General features: G+C 42.5%; 1 protein-coding gene and 1 long non-coding RNA gene across 19 annotated transcripts; one reads left to right on the forward strand and one right to left on the reverse strand.

Annotated features, from left to right (window-relative positions):
- Positions 1 to 2,431: 2,431 nt before the first annotated feature.
- Positions 2,432 to 13,328, reverse strand: LOC127341433 (uncharacterized). 18 transcript variants are annotated; one of them, XR_011754792.1, is made up of 19 exons: positions 12,472 to 13,328; positions 11,616 to 11,756; positions 10,570 to 10,597; positions 8,947 to 9,606; positions 8,768 to 8,855; positions 8,249 to 8,458; positions 7,834 to 7,991; positions 7,548 to 7,623; positions 6,556 to 6,694; positions 6,320 to 6,429; positions 6,094 to 6,174; positions 5,213 to 5,374; positions 4,970 to 5,118; positions 4,714 to 4,809; positions 4,299 to 4,417; positions 4,013 to 4,176; positions 3,810 to 3,906; positions 3,164 to 3,420; positions 2,432 to 3,021 (listed from the first exon to the last, which is right to left on the reverse strand). It is a non-coding gene; the product is annotated as an uncharacterized lncRNA (long non-coding RNA). The 18 variants fall into 18 exon arrangements; XR_011754793.1 differs by having other exon boundaries at positions 4,013 to 4,208; XR_011754797.1 differs by having other exon boundaries at positions 4,013 to 4,225.
- A 3,761-nt stretch (positions 13,329 to 17,089) lies between these two features.
- On the forward strand, positions 17,090 to 19,486 carry LOC139837861 (uncharacterized). Its single transcript, XM_071827161.1, has 3 exons — positions 17,090 to 18,676; positions 18,775 to 18,966; positions 19,111 to 19,486. The coding sequence occupies exons 1-3, from the start codon at positions 17,090 to 17,092 to the stop codon at positions 19,375 to 19,377; spliced, it is 2,046 nt and encodes a 681-aa protein (XP_071683262.1). The 3' UTR covers positions 19,378 to 19,486.
- The last annotated feature ends 7,831 nt before the right edge of the window (positions 19,487 to 27,317 follow it).

Genomic DNA, 27,317 nt, shown 5'->3' on the forward strand with positions numbered 1-27,317 from the left:
TGCTCGGTTGAGTACTAAGCTTCAGCAACTTGGCTTTACTCCATCAAAATCTGATACATCTCTATTTTTCCTTGCTAAACCTGAAGTCACTATGTTTGTACTGGTATATGTTGATGATATCATTGTGGCGAGCTCTACACAAGCAGCAGTTTCAGGTTTACTTCGGCAGTTGAGAGGAGATTTTGCTCTCAAGGACCTTGGAGACTTGCACTATTTTCTAGGCATTGAAGTAAAGAAGGTGGCTGATGGTATCACTCTTTCGCAAGGGAGGTATACAAGAGATTTGCTCAAGCGTGCTGGGATGGAGAAGTGCAAGGGTGTCACCTCGCCTATGTCCTCAACAGAGAAGTTAACAAAATATGAGGGGAAATTCTTAAGTCCTGATGATGTGACACGGTACAGAAGCCTAGTTGGTGGTCTTCAGTATCTGTGTATGACACGACCTGACATTTCCTTTGCAGTTAATAAGGTCTGTCAATATTTATATGAGCCGACAGTTTTGCATTGGGCTGCAGTGAAGCGTATTTTGAGATATCTTCAGTACACCGTTGATATTGGTATGAGAATCAGAAGATCTTCTTCCACACTTGTGAGTGCTTTTTCAGATGCTGATTGGGCAGGATGCCCAGATGATCGCCGTTCTACAGGAGGGTTTGCTGTGTATTTTGGTCCTAATTTGATTTCCTGGAGTGCTAGGAAACAGGCGACAGTCTCTCGCTCTAGCACTGAGGCAGAGTATAAATCTCTTGCTAATGCAACTGCTGAAATTATTTGGATTCAGTCAGTCCTTAGAGAGATTGGTGTTAAACAGCCAAGAACAGCATGTTTGTGGTGTGATAATTTGGGAGCCACTTATTTATCAGCAAACCCGGTGTTTTATGCAAGGACCAAACACATTGAGGTGGATTTCCATTTTGTTCGAGAGAGAGTGTCGAACAGGCAGCTGGAAGTCCGATTTATTCCTTCTGGCGATCAGGTTGCAGATGGCTTCACTAAACCTCTACCGGTGAAACAACTCGAAGCATTCAAACGGCATCTCAATTTAGAGAGTTGCGTTTGAGGGGGAGTGTTAAACGAGTTGTAGATAGACTGTTACGATATAATTCTATCTCTAGTTTTCGTGTGTTACAAGTTGTATAGTTAAACCGGTTGTTGTAACAATCTCTAGATGAGATCTATGTAATCTTGTATGCCAAGTCATGGCCAATATATAAGTGAAGCCCGGGCACCCCTAGAGGGTACACCGATCCAATCTATTTCGTATTTCCTCATAGGGATAAGGTGAAGCATGTCTTGGTCCAACAGTGAGCATTATGTGCCGCAGTACTGCATCTTTGGTCCATATTAAGCGCATTGACTTTGTTATTTGCAGGTGCGGAAGTCTGTGATATACGTGGGGCCCTAGCAACTTGGATCCAAGTGACAGAAGTGGCAAGTGGCCTGAAGGTTCAATGATGGATTCTCTCCGTGGATCCTTCCACAAGAAAAGAAAACCGACCACACGAGCCACCTCGAATGCTAACTTAACCAGGAGAGTTCCCGGTGACATGGTAAATTAAATGTGCCTTTTCTATCTCCTTGTGCTTCTGCTTATATATTATATGGTGTTTTATATAGTAGACTGTGCATGTATATTTACTAGGTGTAGTTTTTGTTCGATCTTCCATTCGATTAGTCAAATCCTGTTTGTACTTTCTTTGAGGTTCCGAAATTCTGTGTGTAATACCATGCGCAGCGTGCAATTGATATCAAAAAAGCTGTTGAGATGCTGCATTCAAGCAGTTCAAGACAGCCTTGACGCTGCCAGTAAGGAAGAATCCTTCAGCAAGAAGTTTGCACCGGTTCAGACATGTGGCCGACCATAACCGGAGATTCTTTTGTTGTTTGTCGATATGGTTCTATGTAAAAGGTAGGTGTTGTACAGCGGTAGGTAGTTTGTGTTAGTGGGTCAATCTGGTGGACACGATTCTTTGCGTCGAGTATGTGATGAATGGATTATGGATGTGTGTGAGTGGAGGGGCTCCCTTTTCTTTTCAGCAATGCATTCATCCATTCATCCACCTGAACTTGCGAATTGCAATAGCCTGGAATTATGGCCTTTGACTGATAAATTTTACGTGTTCCTTGTATAACTGAAATCATATCTCTACTACTTAAAAAGACTCAATTGGTTCCTTATTCCGCCATCTGCCAATACGTCAATCCGTTTCGTCGTTTCCTTTCGTCAATACGTTTGTCCGTCCTCCACATGGGCCAGGCCCAATACGTCAATAATAACTCCACAAATCCCGTGATATTTACAGTATAGAGATAACTTTCCAAAAACTGTTCCAAACCGCATCTCCACAAATCACGTAACAAGGTTACATGCCATCACACGGCCCAGACTCACGACCCCAGAACGATCTTAATTACAATAAATTACAATAAATTGCAAAAAGGAATGAACCATCTTACCATATCTCAATTCTTTACAATAAATTACAAGGTTCCAAAAACTGTTCCAAACCGCATCTCCACAAATCACGTAACAAGGTTACATGCCATCACACGGCCCAAACTCACGACCCCAGAACGATCTAATTGCAAAAAGGAATGAACCATCTTACCATATCTCAATTCTTTACCGAAACGCATACAAAACTCCAGGCTAAGGTCATCCATCTTCATCTCAGTCCAGCTGATCCATTTTCAATCTACCACCATGCTGAGTCAATACCTTCTCAGCCGCCACACCGCCAAGAGGGTAATGGCACCAAGGTAAGTTCTCTGTCGCCATACTCATGTTCTTAGCATCACATTTTACTCATGTTTCTCCGTTTATATTGCAGTCATGTTACATTCTGCAATGTGGAACAATTGCATATCTACAATAGATCCTGGGAGGCAACTGCGAAACTTATTTCTGGTCGAATAAAAAACAACAGAGGAGGTGATCTAATCTACCATGCTATCCTCGCCGACGAAAATGTAAGTATTCCAACAATTATGATGTTGTAGGAGAGTAAGATAAGTTACAGCCTGTAAAAATGAGACCAAAGTTCAAACATTAAGAGGTGAAAAATGAATTGGCACCAAAGTATAAGGCATTCAAGTAATCAGTTTATGGTATGTGTGCATACTGGACTGGGTGCATAATGAACAACATCATAAGCTTGTTTACCTGGACTGTCTTGCATCAAATGCCTCGGCACTGGCAGTTAAATCACACAACTCAAGAAGTGGTAGATTAGAGAAGATCTTTGTTACCTTGAAAGAATTTTGTGGAGATATAGACAGATGCTAAGAGCAGCATGTTATTTTTCCCGTTATGGTAGTGTATAGCATGGAAATATAAGCAACACTGATAATGAGAGGTTAATCGGACGCCCAGTAGGACAACCATTGGGAATCTCTGGGTGCCTGAGACATCATCTCTTCCTGGTGATTGAGTAATCTATTAGTAGGGAGTACATGATATTCCGGTTCACAATCACTCTTAAGCAAACATTACGTAATCAAATATCCAGCGCAATTGCAATTCTACCACCTAATCGTGCACTCTACTCACTCCGGGAAAAAAATATGACAAACCTATTTTCTACAGATTAACAGAGGGATCACAATTTCTTACTGTTTCAGTCCATACCACCCGAAGATAATAAGAGAACCAAATCTAACTGAATATGATAAAGTAGTTGAAGTACTACTCCTTGATGACATGGATGAAAGAAAGGCCAGCCTATTGGAGACCCAACTACTCATTGAAATGGCTGAGTAGCATGAGCAAATTCTTAGATGGCACAATATAGAAAGCAAAAAAATGATACCTTTCAAATCAATGGGTTACTCTGTAACCAACCAAAACACGAACGATAACAATCTTTCCCGCTAGCATGTACACCATTAGTTGAGAAATCAGTGTATCTGGATGGGGAAAAAATAGTGCAGCACAGGACAGGAGAAAGACATAAGTTAAAATCTGGCACAAACAGTGATAAAGACATGATAACAAAACAGACAGGGATCATACCACACACCAGCGAAAGCCGCCTTCCCTATACCCATCCTCTGTAACCGATCAAACGATAACAATCTTTCCTGCTAGCAACCTCCAACACAATCTGGAGATCAAGTGCAAGCTGGCTTCCGTAGCCATGGCCACTTCGACAATGGGTCGACACTGATGCTTAACTCCTTGAAATAAAATTAGCCTTTAATAGTTATCACTGAAATACAAAAGGAGCTGAAGATCACAGATTCACAAAAATTTGCTCATCTACATCATCTAGATGATCCTATATAAGATGCAAGTGAACCTGTTTAGAAGAAGCACATGATAGGATCTGTAGCACCAACAACACTATAAAGCATAGAGACCAACAACTTGTGTTTCCTTAGCCTCCCTTCCCGTTCCACCAAGCAGTAAGAACCAATCCTAAGGGAAGAAGACAAACACGATTATATCAATCTAATCTGATAAAGAACGAACTGAGAGGAGAGTCTAAAATTGAACACTCGCCTCAGGCTGGACTAGCCACAAGCTTGCCCAACCCTGGCTTCTACCCTGTTTGAAGTGCCAAGCTACCAGATGATATAACTTTTCTTTAGCGTATCACGGACCAGGTCAAAAACTATAAATAGTATAATGCCACTACGAATTATGCAAATACAAAGGAAACAAAATTGATAAATCAAGTCGGGCAAATAAAAATGTGCAAGAATGGAACCAACCTGGCTTGCTCTACGGCCTAAACCCATAAGAAAGTTATCCGGCTTTATATCACGATGAAGAAAGCCCCTCAAGTGCATGTACTCTACCCTAGCAATCTGTATAAAAATATTTGAATGCATTAATTTGGCGGTAAAAATGACAAAACAATTACACATAAGATTTGATTTTGCACATAGATACTTCCGTTGGTATTATGTCAAATAGGTGGGCCAATATTAACAGCCAAAATGCTATGATACAGTAAGAAAAACTTACCAACTGATCAGCAAGCATAAGTACTATTTTAAGAGTGAATTTTCTGTTGCAATAGTTGAATAAGTCTTCCAGACTTGGACCAAGAAGATCAATGACCATGAAATTGTACTCCCCGTCCACTCCAAACTACTTCGGATGAGGAATCCTAGCTGACGTTTGAAATCAAGCATTAAATCAAAATCAGTAAAAAAAGAATAAAAAGCAAAGCATATCGGTAAGGAGTTAGGGCTCTGAGACACTTACTCTCTTGGTCAGCAAGCCACCGCAGCTTCTCCTGCACGGGAGCGTCAGGTCCAGGCGGGTCGGGCGGTTGTGGTTGCTGCTACTTGGTAGCGGTGGTCACCCCCTTTTTCGCTGCTTTCTTGGCGGCATAGCCTTCCAAGGGAAGATCCTGGGAAGAGAAATCTGGGGAAAGAACAGAAAAACAAACATACTAATATGAGCCTACTGTTCAAATTATATCCAAATTTGAGCACTTCTGAAATGGTAAAATGACATATCAAGTTGCTGCCCAGAAATTTTGAACCGCCCAGACAAATATGAACAAAATACAGAAATGGTGCTACTGGAAACATTCCTTAACACAATATGTCCTTCGTAAAATTTTCGGAGAGATACAAATATAGCTAACTACATAGAAGTCAGCTTACTCTTGTATTGTGCTACTGGAAATACAAATATAGCTAACTACCATCCTGCCTATCGTATACTCATTTTGAAGAACGAAAGTGAATATATGCAGCTAGAAGTACAAATTATTTCTGATGAACAAACAAAGCATTTGTAGTATCACTTTATCTGAAACTAACAAATTTTTGCAAACTATTTTTCTAAAGAAAGATCATAACTTTTATTCTTTGCATCCATCACACTAAAATAGTTTATTGTTGAAAGCGAGAAATAGCAAAATAGTTTCATCATCAATAAGCACTTCCTGTACTATTTGAATAAATGATCTTCTTTGGCATGTCTTATTTTCTTATCGTCAAAAGGCATGTCTTCTTTTCTTATCGTCAAAAGATCCATGCAACAACCAAAGAAATAGACCATTTTGACTACTTAATATACTACTACCAACTTGCCGACTAACAAACAGAATCACAACCAAAGATTTTTCTATTCACCTTTGTTCTCAGATTGAAAGGGAGTTTGCTTGTAACCATATCTGTTCTTTAATTCCAGATGCTCCTTACTGATCCTGATGGCTATCAAATCACAGAGCAAACAGACAATTAATTTAGAGAGCATAGATAAAATACAATCAACTTTAGTGCCGGGTCATGTGTTCTCCGGCCGATGACTCGCCCATCTAAATCAAAATAAGTAACAAACTTCAATCAAACACTCAACTGTAAAAACTACCTGTTGATGTTGTCGTCGAGGAGAACACCGCTTTCCCTACGGAACAACTCACACAAAAAGTACACTTTGGTCCACTTCAGCTAATTTCGTGCTATAACCTGCACACAAAAGGCAACTTAAGCTAATTTTGGAATGAACCATCGTCAAATTCGGTAACCATGTAGTACTAAATACTAAAAAGCAATGAAGTCGCTAAACTGCACTTAACATCAAACTTCACTAACCATATGTATAAGGCTTCTACCCGTCCGAGCAAAATGATTCCAGGTCCATACTCTATACTCTATACTCTGTACATGTATTCACCCTGACCACTTGCTCTGGGGTGCTACCAAGCGCCCAATGCTCTATTGTATTGAATCTCTGAATTTATACAGTAATAATAGTACATAAGATGTCTGAAAACTCTAGCATATTTAACATACTAATCAAGGAGCTTACTGACTGCAGCCCAATAGCTCAAAATTGACCTTATCATCAACATCTTATCACATATAAAAGTTTTAAATCACTTGTGAAACACAGATTAAGTGTGCTAATTTTCACCCAAAATCAGGTGACTGTTTCAGATATAAAGGTATATATGTGTGATTAAGAATTAGAGAAGAAATACAACAGTATAAATTAAACTATTCACAAACTAATTCATCATGTTCCTAACTATCTTATTATTTTTTTAACTCCATGACTACCTTTCACATATGTGTTCGATTGATATTCAGATGGGAGAGATTGTGGAAAATGATAAGAAAGAGAGTGAATCAGGAGACAACGCTCAGGTAAGGCAATTCATCACCTTGCTTAAGCTCTTTCTTTATTTTTTAACTCTATGATACCGTTCAAAAATGATGTTAATGCATGTCAAGGCAATCATCATCTTGATGACTATCTTTAGTATTTTTTTAACTCTATGACTACCACATGTTCATAGGTGAGCTCAACAGATGTTCAGGGTAGTGCCGATGCTATTGGAAAGCGTACAATGTTGCCGGGAACATTTATCGGTGGTCCACGTGACAAGATGCGTCGCTACATGGGTGCTATGGCCTTGGTGCGGAAGTACGGCAACCCGACATGGGTGCTATAAAACCCTACGTCTCGGAAGGCAGTGAGTACATGAGATGGGTTCCTATTCTCCTAAACAACAAAGACTAATAGATCCTGAATAATGTATCGCTTAAATGCATCAACAAGGAGGAAGCTCAATAAAGTTTACCTCATTTGCGCCACCATGCAGTGTACCATATAGAGCTCCAACAGCACCAGAAAGAGCAGTGAACACATCGACACCACTACATAAATATTTCTAATTAGCCACCATTTTACTCCTACTACTTGCGCGGATAATGGAAGACATTATGTTATTGTAAGAATGCATTCACCCTGAAAAGCAATGAAGTCGATGTGTTCACTCTCAGATATCAGTAACAATGCATTCTTACAATACAGAAAGAAGTGTGCATGCACATCTTGAATTACACCGAGAGGGACAAAGGGTGTACCTGCCAGCTTTGTTGCTCACTTGAGTTACTCTAGATTGTGTGTCCAGTAATGCCTTCACAATTTCATGTGATGCTGGTCCAGAATTTCATTTTGCCAAGTTATGTGCTCTCTGGATTAATTTTCTCTATGGAATACTCCTTCCGTAATAGCCAATACCCTGAAAATTTTTCATAGAAAATCTCTGAAATATTTTCCTTAGGTATTAACGTAAGACTAAGCGTCCATAGGTGTGGAGAATCACTAATACGAGGTGATGTGATGTTTGTTCACTATTACATGATGCGGTGTTGTAATTACATTGCTTATGTTTTTAGTTAATCTCTACTACTTAAAATTTAGCTATACAAAATGTCTTATATTATTGGACAGGTTTCAATTATACAGCTGCGCAAATAGGCCAAAGACAACTATCACCTTTGATTCCACCTTAGATGGTTGGCCTTTGTCTAACCAAAAACTGAAAGGGTCATCATCTGATTCCACCAAAATCGGTTGGTCTTTTCTCAACAGCTATACCCTTGACCCAATATTTTAAATCTGTAAATTGGTGGACTGATCCAAGAATCCACCTACTTATCTGACCATCAACTCCTCCAGCTGCTCAAGAATAATACATCCTTGCGCCTAAAACAAAACAAGTACAACAAGAGTTCAGAACCATGGAGCAAAGAAAACACCAATGGCTATATAGAGGAAGTATAAAGAATGCTGTAGAGCCAACAAAAAAAGGGAATTTGTCAAACACAGACAAATAATCCGGTATAGACAAAAGCTAAGAGAGGAAGAGATCAAACTAAGTGAGGAAAATATACAATTGAGAATGGAGAATTCCATTTCTTTTCTGTACATAGAATGTCAATTACATAATTTTATCATGTCTAAGCATATATATAAATACTCGTTGCACACTTATATGTGAAAGAAAGGATTCACCTATGTTATAAAACAGGAAGGCTTTTCTGAATATATGCAATTGCTCTCCATATAATTTTGTCCTCTCCAACTCCTCAACAGCTATAGCCTACAAACGGAAATTGAGCTTGTAAATTTTATAACCTAGAAATAAATATTGAACAGACGCGAACTGAGCAGTGTGGGGCACGACAAAATACCAGTGACCAGTCGCGGGCGAGGTGGGCATGGGCGTCGATCATCAAATCCAGGAGCATGCCGTACTTGGGCCGCTCGAGGAGGCTCGCAGCTGCGGATTCGTGGAAGACCAGGTCTGAGCCTCTGCCTCTGCCGACGAGAATGAAGGAGAGCCGAAGAGGAGAGGGTTCATGACGCAGTCAATGTCCTCCTCCAGCCTGAGCTTCAGCACGCTCGCCGCCTCCACGGGGGTCAATGAGGGGCCTCGGAGCAGCGTGCTAGCTGGGGTCGCCGGGGGCCGCCGATGAGCTGGGCGGAGCGAGCCAACATGTCCCCACCTGGCCGATTGCGGCGATGAGCGGAACATCCATGGCGCCGCACTGTATTTCCTGGGCCAGCTAACGCGACGGCCCGGACAGCCTCAGTCGCCTCCACATCTTGGAGCTGGAAGAAGGGGTGGCCGGCGGTGCGGTCGATTCGCCGTGGAAGACGAAGGCCCGGACGGTGGCAGGGTGCGCGGCGGCCCGGCCTCACTCGCCGCCACGGCGCGGACGGTGGCAGGGCGCACGCGGCGGCCCGACCTCAGTCGCTGCCCACGGGGCAGACTTCTGACGGAGGTGTGGTTAGAAATGACATCAAGAACAGTGAATTCCCAAAAATAGGTGGGTACACCACTCCTTTTCCTGTACACAAAATAGAGGAAATAAGAATGAAGGCTTGCTAATGTTGACAGCAGATATTCGAACTTTATACTCTGAAACAAGATACTGAATACAACATTGGAGTAATGCCCATACTCTATAATGTAAGCTCTGTATAAATTAATTTCATGTTCTGATCGTAACTGTCATTCCCAGCAGGACATTTCTCCATTCAAATTACTCTAGGAGTACATGACAATGAACACTAATGGGCAGCAGCAATAATACTAATGGTAGTATGGCATCTTAACAGTTGTACATCAGGATAGCACATCACACTTAAGTTGGACGAGCATGAAACTAAATCTCAATCATTATCAAACAAAAAAATTTAATCAACACATGTTCCCACGGTTCCTGAGAAAATAAGAAATATAGATATATACAAATCAAGATTCATCGTGTCTGCACACTAAGCTAGCAAAAGATAGGTCAGCTGATCTATGAAAGCATTTTCGTGAATTCCAAATGCTAATTCGTGTTTCCATGATGCCTTGTAGAATCATATGAAACATACAGTACATAAGCATGGATGTGTCAAAAAGCTAGCAAAAGGTAAGTCAGCTGTCAGACAACAAACAAAGTGACTACTGAGGAGCAATATCATTAACTCAATGTACCAGGTTGGCAACATATGATTTCAACAATAGAACGGCAGCAGTTAACTTAAGTCAGTCGAAAATTGATAGATAGAACAAGAGTTCAAGACTCAAATGCCATTGCAGAATCATTGTGTTAAACACTTCGCTGATAAGCTTTCCTAAGAATCACCATCGAACAAAACTTGGAACTTTTATTCATTTCGAGTAGCAGAACCAAATTCCTCAACAATATTTCAAATGAAGGACCGCATTGCTTCTTTCACTGCTTTAAGGAAGAATTCATGCATCGGAGGCGAATTCCTATGTAAACCTTTTGATTTACTTTTCTGTTCCCACTTTTTACCTTTATATGTGATTTGTGCAAATTTTGGCTGCAATAATAAACACAAAAATACGGTACCAAGATGTCAGGCAGCTATATACATGAAAAATATATGTCTAGATATGGAAAAAAATATTTAAAGAAATAGCGCATGTCATTCCGACATGAATATTAAGCATGGTTATTAAGAAGCCTAGAGTTTTTAATATTAAACATGTTAAACAATGGAAGGAAGTATTCCCAAGATAAGGAAGCCTAGAGTTTCGGTATTTCACATATATACTCATGTAATGAAAACAAAAGGTTATGTAAGACAATTATTTTGAGAAGAATTAAACTAATCCCAATTATTTTGAATACAAGATGCAGCTTGCCTTCTTTTCCTTTTTTTTCTTGCTTTTCTTTGTGTTGCAATCTTTCTGGGTCAGAATATTTCCACTGATATTCTATAAGTTCTCTTTCCCCATACCACATCAAAAAGGAGCTGGCTAACATATTAACAGTATGTTTCGAGTTCACCTCTTTATTGTCTCATCCCTTACATAGAGTAAGAAGCCCCTATAAATGTAAATGCAGATATAACTCTTAGAGAACTTACCCCGCTTGTTCCTCTACGTCTAAACTTTTAACTGCACTTAGTTACATACTGATTGAAAACCCATTTACTAACATATAGGTGCATGCTTAATAGTTTCAGCAGTCAAGGTTTCATTTTCATATTATTGCAGGGTGTTTGAAACCGACATTTGTCCTACTATTTACATATTTCAATGAACTGTGAACAAACTCTCGATTGTATCAACAATTTCATTTGCAAATTTTATATACTCTACAATTTTCATTTGCAAATTCATGTAAGACGTGCAGAGTCGTATGAATAAGCATTAGTTTGCAACTTTATATAACAAGCACACTACATCTTCAGAATTATCAGCTTTTGTCAAAAAGAAACAGGAGTTAAGCAATTTTCAGTTACAAATTCATGGTTCAGTGCACAAGCAACACTATGTGTCAAAGAAACAGGAGTTAAGCAATTTCTATCATTTGGCCAACATAGAAAAGAGTACCTTACTGAGAAGATACAACAACAGAGATCTTCAGAATCATCAGCTTGTGTCGTACTAAATGCAAGGATCGAACTGATAAAATTCCCTCGATTAGGCACTGGATGTCTTTGATTTGTTCGTCTTCTTCAGGCATGCTCCTCCCTATTATAAACACAGAAGTTAGCCAGAGTAATTATGAAAGAAGAATGCCGAATTACAGAGTATAATGGCTTCCCTGGAGTATAACCCACAGCAAATTGAAAATTTATCACCCGCAGGTAATAAAAAAAAGGAGGCAGATGTAGTAAACAAACAGACATTTGAGGGAGAGTTCAGTTGCAGTTGAGGGACAATCGAGGCATTTATCTACGAAACATCCAGTAAAGCTATACACACACCTACTCCATTTCGCCTGTATGAATATAACTCTTCTGCAACTTCTAGGCTATAATGACATAACATATCACTCGAGCTAAATAAAAAACAACAACATTGCTACAGAAGTTGCCGCAACTTAGTAAAAGAACAAGAACAGGTCATCCAAACCAAGGACAAGCTTAAACTAATGTTGAACTAAATAAAACTGACCTTTGCCACTGGAATTGGAAGCTAAACCATCGAGTACTGACTAATCTATGCGATGCAAAACTGAATGTATTTTCTCATTCACAATGTTCAAAACAAACAACGAATGTTACTGTGCTCGGCCAAAATCGTCGCTGATTCCAGAAAATATTCAGGTAAAATAAGGTTCATGCGGGATTATAATCTCATGGCTAAGTTCCTAACGTTCATGTGGAGTACTAAAACTGTAGCAGCAGGGCCAATCTTGCCGTGGTAAGATACAGTAGCAATTGCTGTTTTCCTCTATACGTACCTTGGTAAGAACACGCCCTGCGCTGCCGCCGGTGAGCCAAAAGATGACCTGGTTCCAGGTCGCGTCGCGGGTCGCCCTCCGTCGTGAGGAGCACGCCCAGCGTGGCCGCACTCGTGCTCCAGCTCGGCGAAATAGAGCGCACCGTCCGCTCTCTCCAGGACGCCACCGAAGATCGTGGACGGCGACGAGCTGCGGAAGCTCCTCCACCGGTTCGAATCCCTCAAGGCACCGCACCACCACAACCACCTCATCCTCCGTGCATTCGCCAAGATCTGGAAGGTGGCCTTCTCTGGCTACGATTGGAGCTCCGCACCACTGCCAACACCACGATTGGAGCTCCGCCCTCACCATGGCTCTCTCAGATCGAGCACCGCCGCTGTAAATCTGGTCGCCAGTGGAGGAAAAAAAATGCATTTTGAAGTCGACCTCGATGCGGTAGTTTTGTTGGAGAGGACGGCAATTGAGAGGTTGCAGCGGCGATGTGCGCTAGGGAGACAGGGAGCGGCGGCGACATGGGAGGAGCGGGTGGACCAAGGCGAGGGGGTGGAGCGATGCGAGCAGGTGGCTCTGCGCGCGGTTGAGAAGCGGCATCGGCCAGCGGCGACGCATGCTAGAGGATAGGGCGGCGGCTACGCACGCCACGGAGAGGGGCAAGCGGCGGCGCGGGCCAGGGAGAGGGCGGGGGCAGCGGCGCGCGCCAGGGAGAGGGCGGCGGCGTGGGTGGAGTGGCCAGCGAGTGGAGCAGGTGTGCTCCACGAGTGGGTGGTGGAGGGGCAAAACGGGCAAGTCGCTATATTTTGTAGTGCAAATTATTTTGTACGTAACACCCCAAACTCCTTACATTCCGGAACAGAGGGAGTACTAGCAATAGGGACCGGCGGCGATACAAGGGCTAAGGGAGCAGGACCTGACCGGGCGGCGGGGACCAGTGGCGATACGGGATAGGGAGCTCACCCGAGCCGGCGGCGATAGAGAAGAGGGAGCGGCGGGCCGATGGGAGGGATGGATTGAGAAAGAGAAAGGGGAGTGAGCGGTTTGTGCGTAATTCACTTTTGTGTTTTATTAATTTAAAGTTGTGTCAATTAATTTTAAAAAGAGAAAGTATAAAAATTATTACTGTTTTTATTGGAAGAGTAAATTTGAATCATCAAAACATTGTAATCATCATTAGATAATATTATATGGTAACAAATTTTATGTGAAGATTTAAGAATTTTGCTTCTTACATGTTAAGGCATTAGGCACATTTAAAGTGGCTCGGTAGCTAAAATATTAAGGTGACTTCTTGGTATAAAAAATTAAAAAACTGTATATATCATAAAAGAATATCATGAAATTCTAGACAAGAAGTATTTTGTCTAAGACCTCTGGATAGATACATTTCACTCAGTATCATGACATTTTTTATTTGAAAAATAAGGAATTCTTATTACAACTTGCTAGGGTCATCTGACACATTGGTGAAAATTGAGTTTTCTCGACTTAAAACTAAATGATGAACATGAGAAACTGAGACTTGAAAGATGACAAATTGGTTGTGTGATTGTGGATTCTAATGTCGACCTTCTATTGTAATCATTGGTCATTTCACCATATGTCGATCCACCAAATGCTAACCTAATAGATAAATTTGGTCTACTGTTCAAATGCAAGTTTGTTGGGCTATGAGACCTATTTAAGTTACTCCGGCAACAAAACACAACTCAGTAAAAAATAGATTGGAGTTAAAAGACATGTGTTTTACTAAAAGGAAAGTTAAATTCAACAGACAAGCCATATATTTTAGTGCATCTTCTACATCTTGAAAAACTAATTTCATTTTTCATCTACATCTTACAGGTGACAAGCCATGAATCCAGGCGCACACAAGCCATGTATATGCACTCTTTTTACATCTTGAAAAACTAATTTGCAGTGCACTTATTTTAGAACCCAAGATCGATGTGGAAGAAAATTAAAATTGCAGGTGACTGAATTTATGATTTCAGACAACAATATGTTTACACAAATATCAAATAAACAACAGGCAATAGTGACTCCATTCTTTATGCAGCTTCCAACAAATATGACACATCGTTACTAGGTTGCATTATATTTATGCACCGTACCCGTGGCAAAGCACGGGCATTTGTACTAGTAGCCTTTAATTGACCAACTAAGGGCCACTTCTTTTGGGCTTCTAGAGCTGCTTCTAGGTGCCAAACATGAGAAGCCCAAAAGAACTCTCTGGCTTAACCTGGGCTTATTTTCACCGAGAAGCCAGCTTTCAGTGCAATTCTAGAAACTGATGGAGAGCAGTTTCCCGAGCTTCTAGCTGAGAGAACCGAACCGGTACGTTACTTGCCCTCCAGTTTGGTATAATTTACAATAGATTGCCCCTCCACTTGAGAAAACGGTTGACCACGAAATCCCATCGAGCACACTCGGCCTCTCCCGCATCGACAGAACTGGAAGCGGTCGCCCGCCGCTCCCGCCGGCGTTGCCTCCCCCGCCCCCACCGCTCGCGGCCGCCACTCGCTGGCTACCCGCCGGTGCTGCCTCCCCCGCCCCCGCCGCTCGCAGTCGCCGCTCGCCGGCGCTGCCCCTGCAGCTCCACCACCGCTCGCCGACGCTGCCTGCCCCGCCCCGCCGCTAGCAGCCACCGCTCGCCGGCGCAGCCGCCCCCGCCCCTGCCGCACAACCACCGCTCACCGGCGCAGCCGCCCCCGCCCCTGCCGCTCCACCACCGCTCGCCGGCGCTGCCTCCCTCGCCCCCGCACCTGCTGTTCCTCTGTACTATATTTGGAAGAAGGGAACGAATTGTTCCTGCTTTGTGTATTTGGAAGAACATGACGAACTGTTCATGTTCTGTTTGGAGGCTAACCTGTTGTATATAAATGTTCAGATAATAATCAGCTGCACATCAAATTTAGGGGCAGTACGGACATTGCACAACAAACAATTCTATATTTCATAAGCCCGAAAGAAGGGGACGAAGTGTTTCTAGGAGCTTCTCCCCACTGGAGTTTCTCTCCACCGAAATCTATAAGCTGGCTTCTCTATAAGCATAAGCTCAAAAGAAATGGCCCTAACACAAGTTTCACATTTTATTTGGAAGGAGAGAAAGAGAATCAGCTTTTTTTAGAGTAATGGGAACTAGCTGGAGCCAAGGAATGGGGTTGCGGTAAAAGCAAAATGTGAAAGAAGAAGGATATGGTTACTGTCGAGCATAGGTTAGCAATCTTCTCGTGAACATTGTATCTAAACCCTACATATATGATATTACATGGGAAAAATCAAAAATTAACTCTACTTTTTTTAGAAAACAAAACAAAATCGAACTGGACAAGGCCAGTGTTCCCGTGATAGTTTGATTATAGTTACTGCTTTTACACACATGTATGCATACAATTTGCTTCATGCATGCATGTTTGCATGTCCGGTGGTGGGTAATGGATTACAGGCGGTACTTGCATGCATATCGGTCGGAGGAAAATCAGAGTACTATCACTTCCTAATGAACGGCGCACGACGGACGTACCAATCTACGCCACCGGGTTTTGCACAGTTGGTCATCTTTAGGGCGATTATGCGCGCACTGCCTTTTGTTCATTTTCTTTGTTTTACCGATCACCGTGAGAGCAAAGAGGGACAACGTACATGGATGTGAAGCGGTGTTTTCCTCGTGTTCTTCAATGCTCAAAGAAGAGCTTGCATTATCCCGGTCTCTCTGAGATCAACCAGCTATCTCTCCTCCCAAGTTCGAGGAACGGAGATTTGTGGTAGTGACCCTACTCCCGATGCCTCATGTTCTCATATGTTCTTACATTTTTTTAAATCCTCTCATTTTCCCCATTTTGTGTATGCGAATGACACATATCTGATGCATAAGTCCACTAACATAGCCTCTTATCTACATGGAGAAGAGGTGGAGTACATATATATAGAGGGAAAATCATTATAAAAGGCGAAGCGCATTATTCATGTATATGAAAGTCGGCGGAGCATTCACTTCTCATTAGATGTAACAAGCAGGTACTGACAGGTGCATTTGCGTGGTGGATTTGGTATTAAATGATTCTTCTAGCGTTTAGTTTTCACTTGGTAAATAACATTCAGTTAATTATCAGCAACCTTCGTAGGTACTCCACTACATTATACTCCACGGTTTTGATAAATAACCATGCTGCCATCTCACATCTCGTGAAGACTTGATGGTCTGGAAAACACGGTACATACGCATAACACACTTAACTAAAATTTTCTCATATCAATAGGTAATAAAATTGCTAATCTATTTACTTTTACATTCCATACATTACTGAAATGCTAATATTCATTTTTTTATTAGTCAATATTTAAGGACTTGTAGACTACATGTCTAATTGAAAATTTTCTCCTCATGTTTTCTTTAGTTTATTTCTCACATTATCACAGGTTCTCATATAATGTGCTCCTTATCTCGAATATGTACAAATAAATATAATTGCAATTTTTTCCTGGTGACTATCACGGGCTTGGTGTTCGGAGTTGATCTATCGTGGGCTGGGCTGGGCTGGGATGGGATGGGATGGGATGGGCTCTGTGACGTTAATAGACGAAGTTGCAGCGGCTCACGGCGCTCTCACGTCTTCCTTCGATGGAGCTGCGATCGGGGCGTCGCCTCAGGCGCTCGTCGCCGCCGCCGTCTGATCCTCATGGAACTCGCTACTGTTGCATGGACCGCATCAGCGCTCTCCCTGATGAGATGCTTCTCCTGGTTCTCGCACGTCTGCGCTGCATCCGCACCGCCGCGCAGACCAGCGTCCTCTCGCGTCGCTGGCGCGGTCTCTGGATCGGCCTCTGGAGCTGCCCTGCCGATCTGACCTTCCGCGGACTAGCTCCCGCAACGATCCAAGCATTGTTCCACCGCTTTGCTACTGCCTCACCACAGGTTTCCACTCTTGACATCGGCCTTCCGTGGAGCCGCCATGGCACCGCCGGCACCGGCCCGTTGCTGCGCGCGGCCGTGCGGCTCTCGCCGAGGCACCTAATCTTGAACGTCAAGGAGCTTTGCTTGGAGCTGCCTTGCTTCGAGCGCGCCACCTCAATCGACATAGACGCGGGGCACACCTGGATTCAGCCACTGCCGGACGGCGAGTTCACTGCGCTCGAGAGTCTATCCATCACCGGGCAAATCATCAGCATTGGACCGTTGCTCATTCGTTGCCCGCGCTTGCGCGTGCTCAGCCTCACCTACTCGGACAGGTATATCATCCACATATCGCATGGCGAGTTCCCCGCGCTAGAGAAGTTGTCCCTCTCCGCACTGAGGGTCAATACTGGCTCATTGCTCAACAACTGCCAACGCCTGCGCGTGCTGAGCGTTACCCATCTACACACGTGTCCCCTTGGCATCATGCTACCACCGTCCGGGCAGTTCCCCATGCTCGAAAAGCTGACCCTCTCCGGCAACATCACCGACCTTGGCATATTGCTTAACCGATGCCCACGCCTACGCGTTATCGGTGTCACCTTCTGCGGGATGGGGCTCCAGTCGCTCATAGAGGCACTCGCCACACTCCAAAAGATGGTACCGCTCGGCCTCGTGTTGTCCACCCTCGGCCTCGAAATTCCTTGGAGAGATGGCATCGGCTCGGCTCGCTTCGCCTCTCTTCTCCGTACCATGGAGAGGCTCTCCCCGCACGAGCTTCTCGTCACTGACAACTTCGAGGGATCCCACTCTAGTGGGCGTGCCAAAGAAATTAAAGCCAACCTGCCCTGCTTCGCCAATACCACGTCGATCGAGATGAGCCTACGAAATGTAAGCTTCAAATCACTGAAGCCCTGCGAGTTCTCTAGGCTCGAGAGGCTATCCCTATCCAATCTATGCAGCACAGTCGAAATTGGCACATTGGTTGCCCGCTGCCCACGGCTGCGTGTGCTAAAGGTGGCCGTATCTACAGGCAAAATGACGGTCCACTCGGCCTCACTGCAGAAACTTGATGTTAATTGGAATGTCGGGGAATGCCACGGTATCGATATTGTAACCCCCATGCTTGAAAAACTGCATGTCAATGCCCGTGCCGGAGGGGATATCGGTGTGTCAATCTCGGCGCCAGTGGTGCAGGATGTCTCATGGCAGTGCTGGTATACAAGATCGGCTCTGGTGTTTGGTTCTTGGTGCGTCCAGAGCCTGAGAGTACAGACCATGGAGAATGTCATGTGCTTGCACCTGAATGCCGATGTGTGTATATATATCTGCCCCTAGTCGATTTGCCATTTGGTTTACACCATAAATTTTATTTTGTTCAATGCATAATATCATGTCCAAATGTATTGCAGAGTAAATTGGATGCAGAGCTGAACTTTGCACACCTAATGGAGCAACTTCCGGTTACCAACTTCTCTACGGTAGAGATAAATTTTGAACCAGCTTGGCATATTTATGGAGCACTTGTGTTGCAACTCCTTCGAATCCGTCGAATTTGTGTCGCCGCAAAAGTACTTAAGGTCATCCTGCCACAGTTGCCCAAGGTAATTCTTCGCCATCCTTATTGATCATTCATAGATGCAAATTACATGTTCAATACAATATATGTATGTTGGTTTGATATAAGGTCTCAACCAATAACCTAGCACATGTAAATAATGCATTGCAATGCTTATCGTTTGGTTTAGGTGAAACAAGTTTGCCTACAAAATTGTCGTTGCGATACGCCTAAGAACTGGAGAAGCCAAAGTATCTTCTGTACAAATCTTGAAGAAGTGGAAATCTTGGGCTTCAATGGAGAGCAGCATGAGCATGATTTCTTAAGGCTGATATTAAAATGTTCGCCAATGCTTGAAAGCGTGAGGGTGAGACCGTCACATGGGTTTAAAGGTTCCACCAGGGAATTGTCCAACATTTACTTGGCACATCCTTCCGTGTATTTTGCATCTGATTAGCATTATTCTTGATGCAACAAATTGTGTGTCTTCAATGCGGGTGATGGAACAATATTATTGTATGTTGGTATCGTTTCCATTTTTTTTTCAAGTCAACTGTTTCCGCGTATGTCTTGTTGCCATTTTCCTTCAAGTATAAAAATTAAGGAATTGCTAAGTTTCAGCTAGCTGAGACGCAGCTAATGTCTCAATCACATGCTCTATCGTTGGATTTTGTTTCTGCTTCAAGATTCGTGTTTGCTAATGTTTGTATTTTATTTAAGCCCACATCGAAACACTGACTGAGACATAAGTTAAGTCTCAGTCGACTAAGACTTAGACACACCCTAAAAATTATTCTCTGGGAGGGTGATGTAACTATATATGTTCTGTATGAGGGAGATGCAACGAAGTAGTTATCCTTAGCTGGATTGTCAGATTCTAAACTACCGCAAACATCTAACATGTTGAAACTTATATACTAGTCTTTGTCGCCATCTTTTCGTCCATTTAGAACAACATGTTTATTCTCTTTTCCCATTCATAGTATTTGTATTGTATATCGCACGGTGAAAACAAAACCATTTAGCGACGAAATGCAACTTAAGGATTTGATTTTGACAGAGAGAAAGAAAAGTAGCATCTACTTCAATAATACAAATTAAAGAATCATACGCAAAACAATGTCGTATTGACGAATCAAAGCGACATGGCGAATGATGCTAGGCGTCAAACGGGAGAGCCTATTGTTTATTTACCTCCCAAGAGCCCCGACAAGTCATCCTCCACCATCCCCTATGAGGCATGAAACAATTCCAAGATCCATTTGGCCGACTTTGAGGATGTTTCCTCCACATACAAAGAAAAGGCCAAGAAGTCCATGAAAGAAGATGATGAGGAGGAGGAGGATGGTGATGATGAGGACTATGAGAGCAACCCCAGTGATGAAGATAAGGAGGAAATCGAGGAAGTGTTGACAATGAAATCGATCCTTTCTTTATCCCTCGACTCCCCCTTATATAGGAGGCGGAGCCGAGGTTTTCGTGCCATACAAGTTACAAATATCGGGAGACTTTCTGAGTTCGTCCCGTATAATTACATATCTCTTTATTCCTAATCTATCTCTATCTTCCATATCGACACTCCAATGGGCTTCCGGGCTTCGTATTCTTCGGATCGTGGGCCTTTAGGAAACCCCGGGTAGCTTCTTCGGCAGGCCCATTCGGGATGCCTATGTTAAGGAGGACTACCAGAAGTGATCTCATGGGATGCTTAGCACGAACTTCTCTCTTTTCTGGTGCCTTGATTCCTAGAGCATATTGATAATTGAGTTTGAGAAATCTATGGCTAAGGTAAGGATTCTATACTCAAACTCTATATCTTGTAATACGCCTTGGGTTGTGCAAGATATGTTTTACTTGTTATTCTCTATCTTGCACATGTTGTTGGATTGCAAAATATGGGGGTAGATTTACTCGTGTAATGTTGTGTACTTATATTCAAATGCAACTATCAAATGCGCACACATCTAGGGGGAGCTTCGTCTCTATTTTGTAAACCTTGTCGTTTTTATCATAATATCTATTTTTAAATTGCCAAGTCTTGTGTTGTCATCAAACACCAAAAAAAGGTAAGAGATCCCCTCAAAAAAAGGGAAGAGATTGGAAGTGCAAAATCTCCTTTTTGTGTTCTATGTGTTTGATTACAACACTATAATAGGATTTTACCTTCAATGTTTTGTCGAGATACATGTAGGTGCACAAGATGGATGAGGATCCTCCAAAACGAGAAGATCAAAACTTTAGGAGGAAGAAGTGAAGGAGATATGCCCTAGAGGCAATAATAAAGTGGTTATTATTTATATCTTTATGTTTATGATAAATGTTTATATATCATGCTAGAATTGTATTAACCGAAACATTAGTACATGTGTGATATGTAGACAAACAAGAAGTCCCTAGTATGCCTCTTAAACTAGCTTGTTGATTAATAGATGATTAGTTTCATAATCATGAACATTGGATGTTATTAATAACAAGGTTATGTCATTGTGTGAATGATATAATGGACACACCCAATTAAGCGTAGCATAAGATCTCGTCATTAAGTTATTTGCTATAAGCTTTCGATACATAGTTACCTAGTCCTTATGACCATGAGATCATGTAAATCACTTATACCAGAAAGGTACTTTGATTACATCAAACACCACTGCGTAAATGGGTGGCTATAAAGGTGGGATTAAGTATCCGGAAAGTATGAGTTGAGGCATATGGATCAACAGTGGGATTTGTCCATTCCGATGACGGATAGATATACTCTGGGCCCTCTCGGTGGAATGTCGTCTAATGTCTTGCAAGCATATGAATGAGTTCATAAGAGACCACATACCACGGTACGAGTAAAGAGTACTTGTCAGGAGACGAGGTTGAACAAGGTATAGAGTGATACCGAAGATCAAACCTCGGACAAGTAAAATATCGCGAGACAAAGGGAATTGGTAATATATGTGTATGGTTCATTCGATCACTAAAGTCATCGTTGAATATGTGGGAGCCATTATGGATCTCCAGATCCCGCTATTGGTTATTGGTCGGAGTGAGTACTCAACCATGTCCGCATAGTTCTCGAACCGTAGGGTGACACACTTAAAGTTGGATGTTGAAATGGTAGTTCTTGAATTATGGAATGGAGTTCGAATATTTGTTCGGAGTCCCGGATGAGATCCCGGACATCACGAGGAGTTCCGGAATGGTCCGGAGAATAAGATTCATATATAGGATGTCATTTTATGTGAAATAAAATGTCGCGGAAGGTTCTATGGAAGGTTCTAGAAGGTTCTAGAAAAGTCCGGAAGAAACCACCAAGGAAGGTGGAGTCCACAAGGGACTCCACCTCCATGGCCGGCCAGCCCTAGTGGGGGTGGAGTCCCAAGTGGACTCCACCATAGGGGGCCGGCCACCCCCACATGGGAGGTGGGAATCCCACCTTTGGGTGGGAGTCCTAGTTGGGCTAGGTTTGCCCCCTCCTATGGAAGGTTTTGGTTTCGGGTCTTATTCGAAGACTTGGACACCAACACTTGGGATCCACCTATATAATGAGGGGCCAAGGGAGGGGGCCGGCCACCCCAAGACCATAGCTTGGCCGCCCCCTTGAGTGGCCGGCCACCCTCCCAAACCCTAGCTTTGCTCCTCCACTTCATATTTCCCGCGTAGCTTAGCGAAGCTCCGCCGGACTTCTACACCGCCACCGACACACCACGCCGTCGTGCTTGTCGGATTCAAGAGGAGCTACTACTTCCGCTGCCCGCTGGAACGGGGAGGTGGACGTCGTCTTCATCAACAACCGAACGTGTGACCGAGTACGGAGGTGCTGCCCGTTCGTGGCGCCGGAACCGATCGTGATCAAGATCTTCTACGCGCTTTTGCAAGCGGCAAGTGATCGTCTACCGCAGCAACAAGAGCCTCATCTTGTAGGCTTTGGAATCTCTTCAAGGGTGAGACTCGATACCCCCTCGTTGCTACCGTCTTCTAGATTGCATCTTGGCTTGGATTGCGTGTTCGCGGTAGGAAAATTTTTGTTTTCTATGCAACGTTCTCCTACAGTGGTATCAGAGCCGTGTCTATGCATAGATGGTTGCACGAGTAGAACACAATGGTTTGTGGGCGTTGATGCTCTTGTTATCTTTAGTTTGAGTACTTTGCATCTTTATGGCATAGTGGGATGAAGCGGCTCGGACTAACTTTACATGACCGCGTTCATGAGACTTGTTCCTCGTTCGACATGCAACTTGTATTGCATAAGAGGCTTTGCGGGTGTCTGTCTCTCCTACTATAGTAAAGATTCAATTTACTCTTCTATTGACAACATTAGTATCAACGTTGTGGTTCATGTTCGTAGGTAGATTAGATCTATAACGAAAACCCTAAACCACGTAAAATATGCAAACCAAATTAGAGAGCGTCTAACTTGTTTTTGCAGGGTTTGGTGATGTGATATGGCCATAATGTGATGATGAATATGTATGAGATGATCATTATTGTATTGTGGCAACCGGCAGGAGCCTTATGGTTGTCTTTAAATTTCATGTTGAGTAGTATTTCAAAGTAGTTGTAATAGTTGCTACATGGAGGACAATCATGAAGACGGTGCCATTGACCTTGGTGCTTCGCCGACGATGATGGAGATCATGCCCGAAGATGATGGAGATCATGTCCGTGCTTTGGAGATGAAGATCAAAGGCGCAAAGACAAAAGGGCCATATCATATCACATATGAACTGCATGTGATGTTAATCCTTTTATGCATCTTATTTTGCTTAGATCGCGACGGTAGCATTATAAGATGATCTCTCACTAAAATCTCAAGATAATAAAGTGTTCATCCTTAGTAGCACCGTTATCATGTCTTATCGTTTCGAAGCATCTCGTGATGATCGGATGTGATAGATTCGATAAGTACATACAACGGGTGCAAGACAGTTTTGCACATGCGGATACTAAGGTGGCCTTGACGAGCCTAGCATGTACAGACATGGTCTCGGAACACGTGATACCGAAAGGTAGAGCATGAATCATATGGTTGATATGATGAACACTTTGAGTGTTCGCCATTAAAATCACACCTTTTCTCGTGATGATCGGGTTTAGGTGCGGTGGATTTGGTTCGTGTGATCACTAAGACAATGCGAGGGATATTGTTTTGAGTGGGAGTTCACTTAGGTTTTTAATTATGTTGAATTAAAATTTGAACTCAATATGTCATAAACTTAGTCTAAACTATTGCAAATATATGTTGTAGAGATGGCGTCCCCAATCAATTTTAATCTGTTCCTAGAGAAAGAGAAACATAAGAGCAACGGTAGCAACTTCACCCATTTGGTTCCGTCATGTGAGGATCTTCCTCTCTGGCGGAAATCTGCAATTTGTGCTTGATGCACCGCTAGGTGACCCTCCTGCAGAAGATGAATCCGATGAAGTAAAAGCTGTTTACGCGACTCGGAAAACTCGGTACTCTCAAGTTCGGTGTGCCATCTGTGCAGTCTGGAATCCGATCTTCAAAAACGTTTTGAGCACCATGATCCTCATGAGTTGATGAATGAGCTGAAAGCTATATTCGAGACTCATGCGGCAGTGGAATGCTATGAAGCATCGAAACATTTCTTCAGCTGTATGATGGAAGAAGGCAGCTCCGTTAGTGAGCACATGCTCGCCATGACCGGGCATGCGAAGAAACTCAGTGACTTGGGAATAGTGATTCCTAATGATGGGATTAATCGTGTCCTTCAATCACTGCCACCAAGTTACAAGAACTTTGTGATGAACTACAATATGCAGAACATGAACAAGGAGTTACCTGAACTTTTTGGCATGCTAAAAGCTGCTGAGATTGAGATCAAGAAAGAGCACCAAGTGTTGATGGTCAACAAGACCACCAGTTTCAAGAAACAGGGCAAGTCTAAGGGAAAATTCAAGAAGGGTGGCAAGAAAGCTGCCACGCCTCCTATGAAACCTAAGAACGGCCCTAAGCACGATGCTGAGTGCTATTCGCAAGGAGAAGGGACACCGGAAGCGTAATTGCTCCAAGTATCCGGCTGATCTGAAGAGCGGCCTTGTCAAGAAGAAGAAAGAAGGTATATCTGATATACATGTTATAGATGTTTATCTCACTAGTTCTCGTTCTAGTACCTGGGTATTTGATACTGGTTCGGTTGCTCATATTTGTAACTCGAAACAGGAACTAAAGAATAAACGACAACTGCTGAAAGATGAAGTGACGATGCGCGTTGGAAATGGATCCAAGGTCAATGTGATCGCATCGGCACACTTCCTCTACATCTACCTTCGGGATTAGTTTTAAGCCTAAATAATTGCTATTATGTACTGCGTTGAGCATGAACATTATATCTGGATCTTGTTTAATGCAAGACGGTTATTCATTCAAGTCTCGAGAATAATGGTTGTTCCATTTTTATGAATAATATCTTTTATGGTCGAGCACCACAAAAGAATGGCTTATTTCTGTTAGATCTCGATAGTAGTGATACGCACATACATAACATTGATGCTAAGCGAATTAAACTTAATGATAATTCTACTTATATGTGGCACTGTCGTCTTGGTCATATTGGAGTGAAACGCATGAAGAAACTCCATACTGATGGATTGCTTGAATCACTTGACTTTGAATCACTTGATAGATGCGAAGCATGTCTAATGGGAAAAATGACAAAGACTCCATTTTCTGGTATGATGGAGCGAGCTACTGACTTATTAGAAATCATACATACCGATGTATGTGGACCAATGAGCGTAGCATCGCGCGGTGGTTATCGTTATGTTCTAACCTTCACAGATGATCTGAGTAGATATGGGTATATCTATTTCATGAAACATAAATCCGAAACTTTCGAGAAGTTTAAGGAATTTTAAAGTGAAGTAGAAAATCAACGTAACAAGAAGATCAAATTTCTACGATCTGATCGTGGAGGTGAATATCTGAGTTATGAGTTTGGCATGCATTTAAAGAAATGCGGAATACTTTCACAATTGACACCTTGGGAACACCTCAACGAAACGGTGTGTCGAACGTAAATAATCGAACTCTCTTAGATATGGTTCGTAGTATGATGTCTCTTACTGATTTACCGTTATCATTTTGGAGTTATGCATTAGAGACAGCCGCATTCACTTTAAATAGAGCACCATCAAAATCCGTAGAAACGACACCGTATGAATTATGGTTTAATAAGAAACCTAAGCTGTCGTTCCTGAAAGTTTGGGGTTGCGAAGCCTATGTAAAGAAGTTACAACCGGACAAGCTAGAACCCAAAGCGGAGAAATGCGTCTTCATAGGATACCCTAAGGAAACTATAGGGTACACTTTCTATCACAGATCCGAAGGCAAAATCTTTGTTGCTAAGAACGGAACCTTTCTTGAGAAAGAATTTCTCACTAAAGAAGTGACTGGAAGAAAAGTAGAACTCGATGAGATTGATGAATCTATACTCGTTGATCAGAGTAGCGCAGTACCGGAAGTTGTACCTGTACCGCCTACACCGGCAACAGAGGAAGCTAATGATAATGATCATGAAACTTCGAACGAGGAAACTCTGAACCTCGCAGATCGACAAGGAACGTGCCACTCCTGATTGGTATGATCCTTGTCTAAATGTCATGATTGTAGATAACAATGATGAGGACCCTGCGACGTATGAAGAAGCGATGATGAGCCTAGATTCCAACAAATGGCAAGAAGCCATGAAATCCGAAATGGGATCCATGTATGATAACAAAGTATGGACTTTGGTAGACTTACGATAGCCGAAAGGTCATCGAGAATAAATGGATCTTCAAGAGAAAAGCAGAATCTTGATGGTAATATTACTGTCTATAAAGCTCGACTTGTCGCAAAGGGTTTCCGACAAATTCAAGGAGTTGACTACGATGAGACTTTCTCACTGTAGCGAAGCTAAAATCTGTGAGGATTTTGTTAGCAATAGCTGCATTTTTCGATTATGAAATTTGGCAGATGGATGTCAAAACGGCATTCCTTAATGGAGACATTGAGGAAGAGTTGTATATGGTACAACCCAAAGGTTTTGTCGATCCTAAAAATGCTGACAAAGTATGCAAACTTCAGCGTTCAATCTATGGACTGAAGCAAGCATCAAGAAGTTGGAACCGACGCTTTGATAAGGTGATCAAAGACTTCGGGTTTATACAGTGTCATGGAGAGGCCTGTATTTACAAGAAAGTGAGTGGGAGCTCTGTAGCATTCCTGATATTATATGTAGATGACATATTATTGATCGGAAATGATATAGAACTATTAAGCGATGTTAAGGGTTATTTGAATAATAGTTTTTCAATGAAAGACCTTGGTGAAGCATCGTATATATTAGGCATCAAGATTTATAGAGATAGATCAAGACGCCTAATAGGGCTATCACAGAGTACATA

The sequence above is a fragment of the Lolium perenne genome, chromosome 3, assembly GCF_019359855.2.
Source record: "Lolium perenne isolate Kyuss_39 chromosome 3, Kyuss_2.0, whole genome shotgun sequence".
NCBI lineage: Eukaryota > Viridiplantae > Streptophyta > Magnoliopsida > Poales > Poaceae > Lolium > Lolium perenne.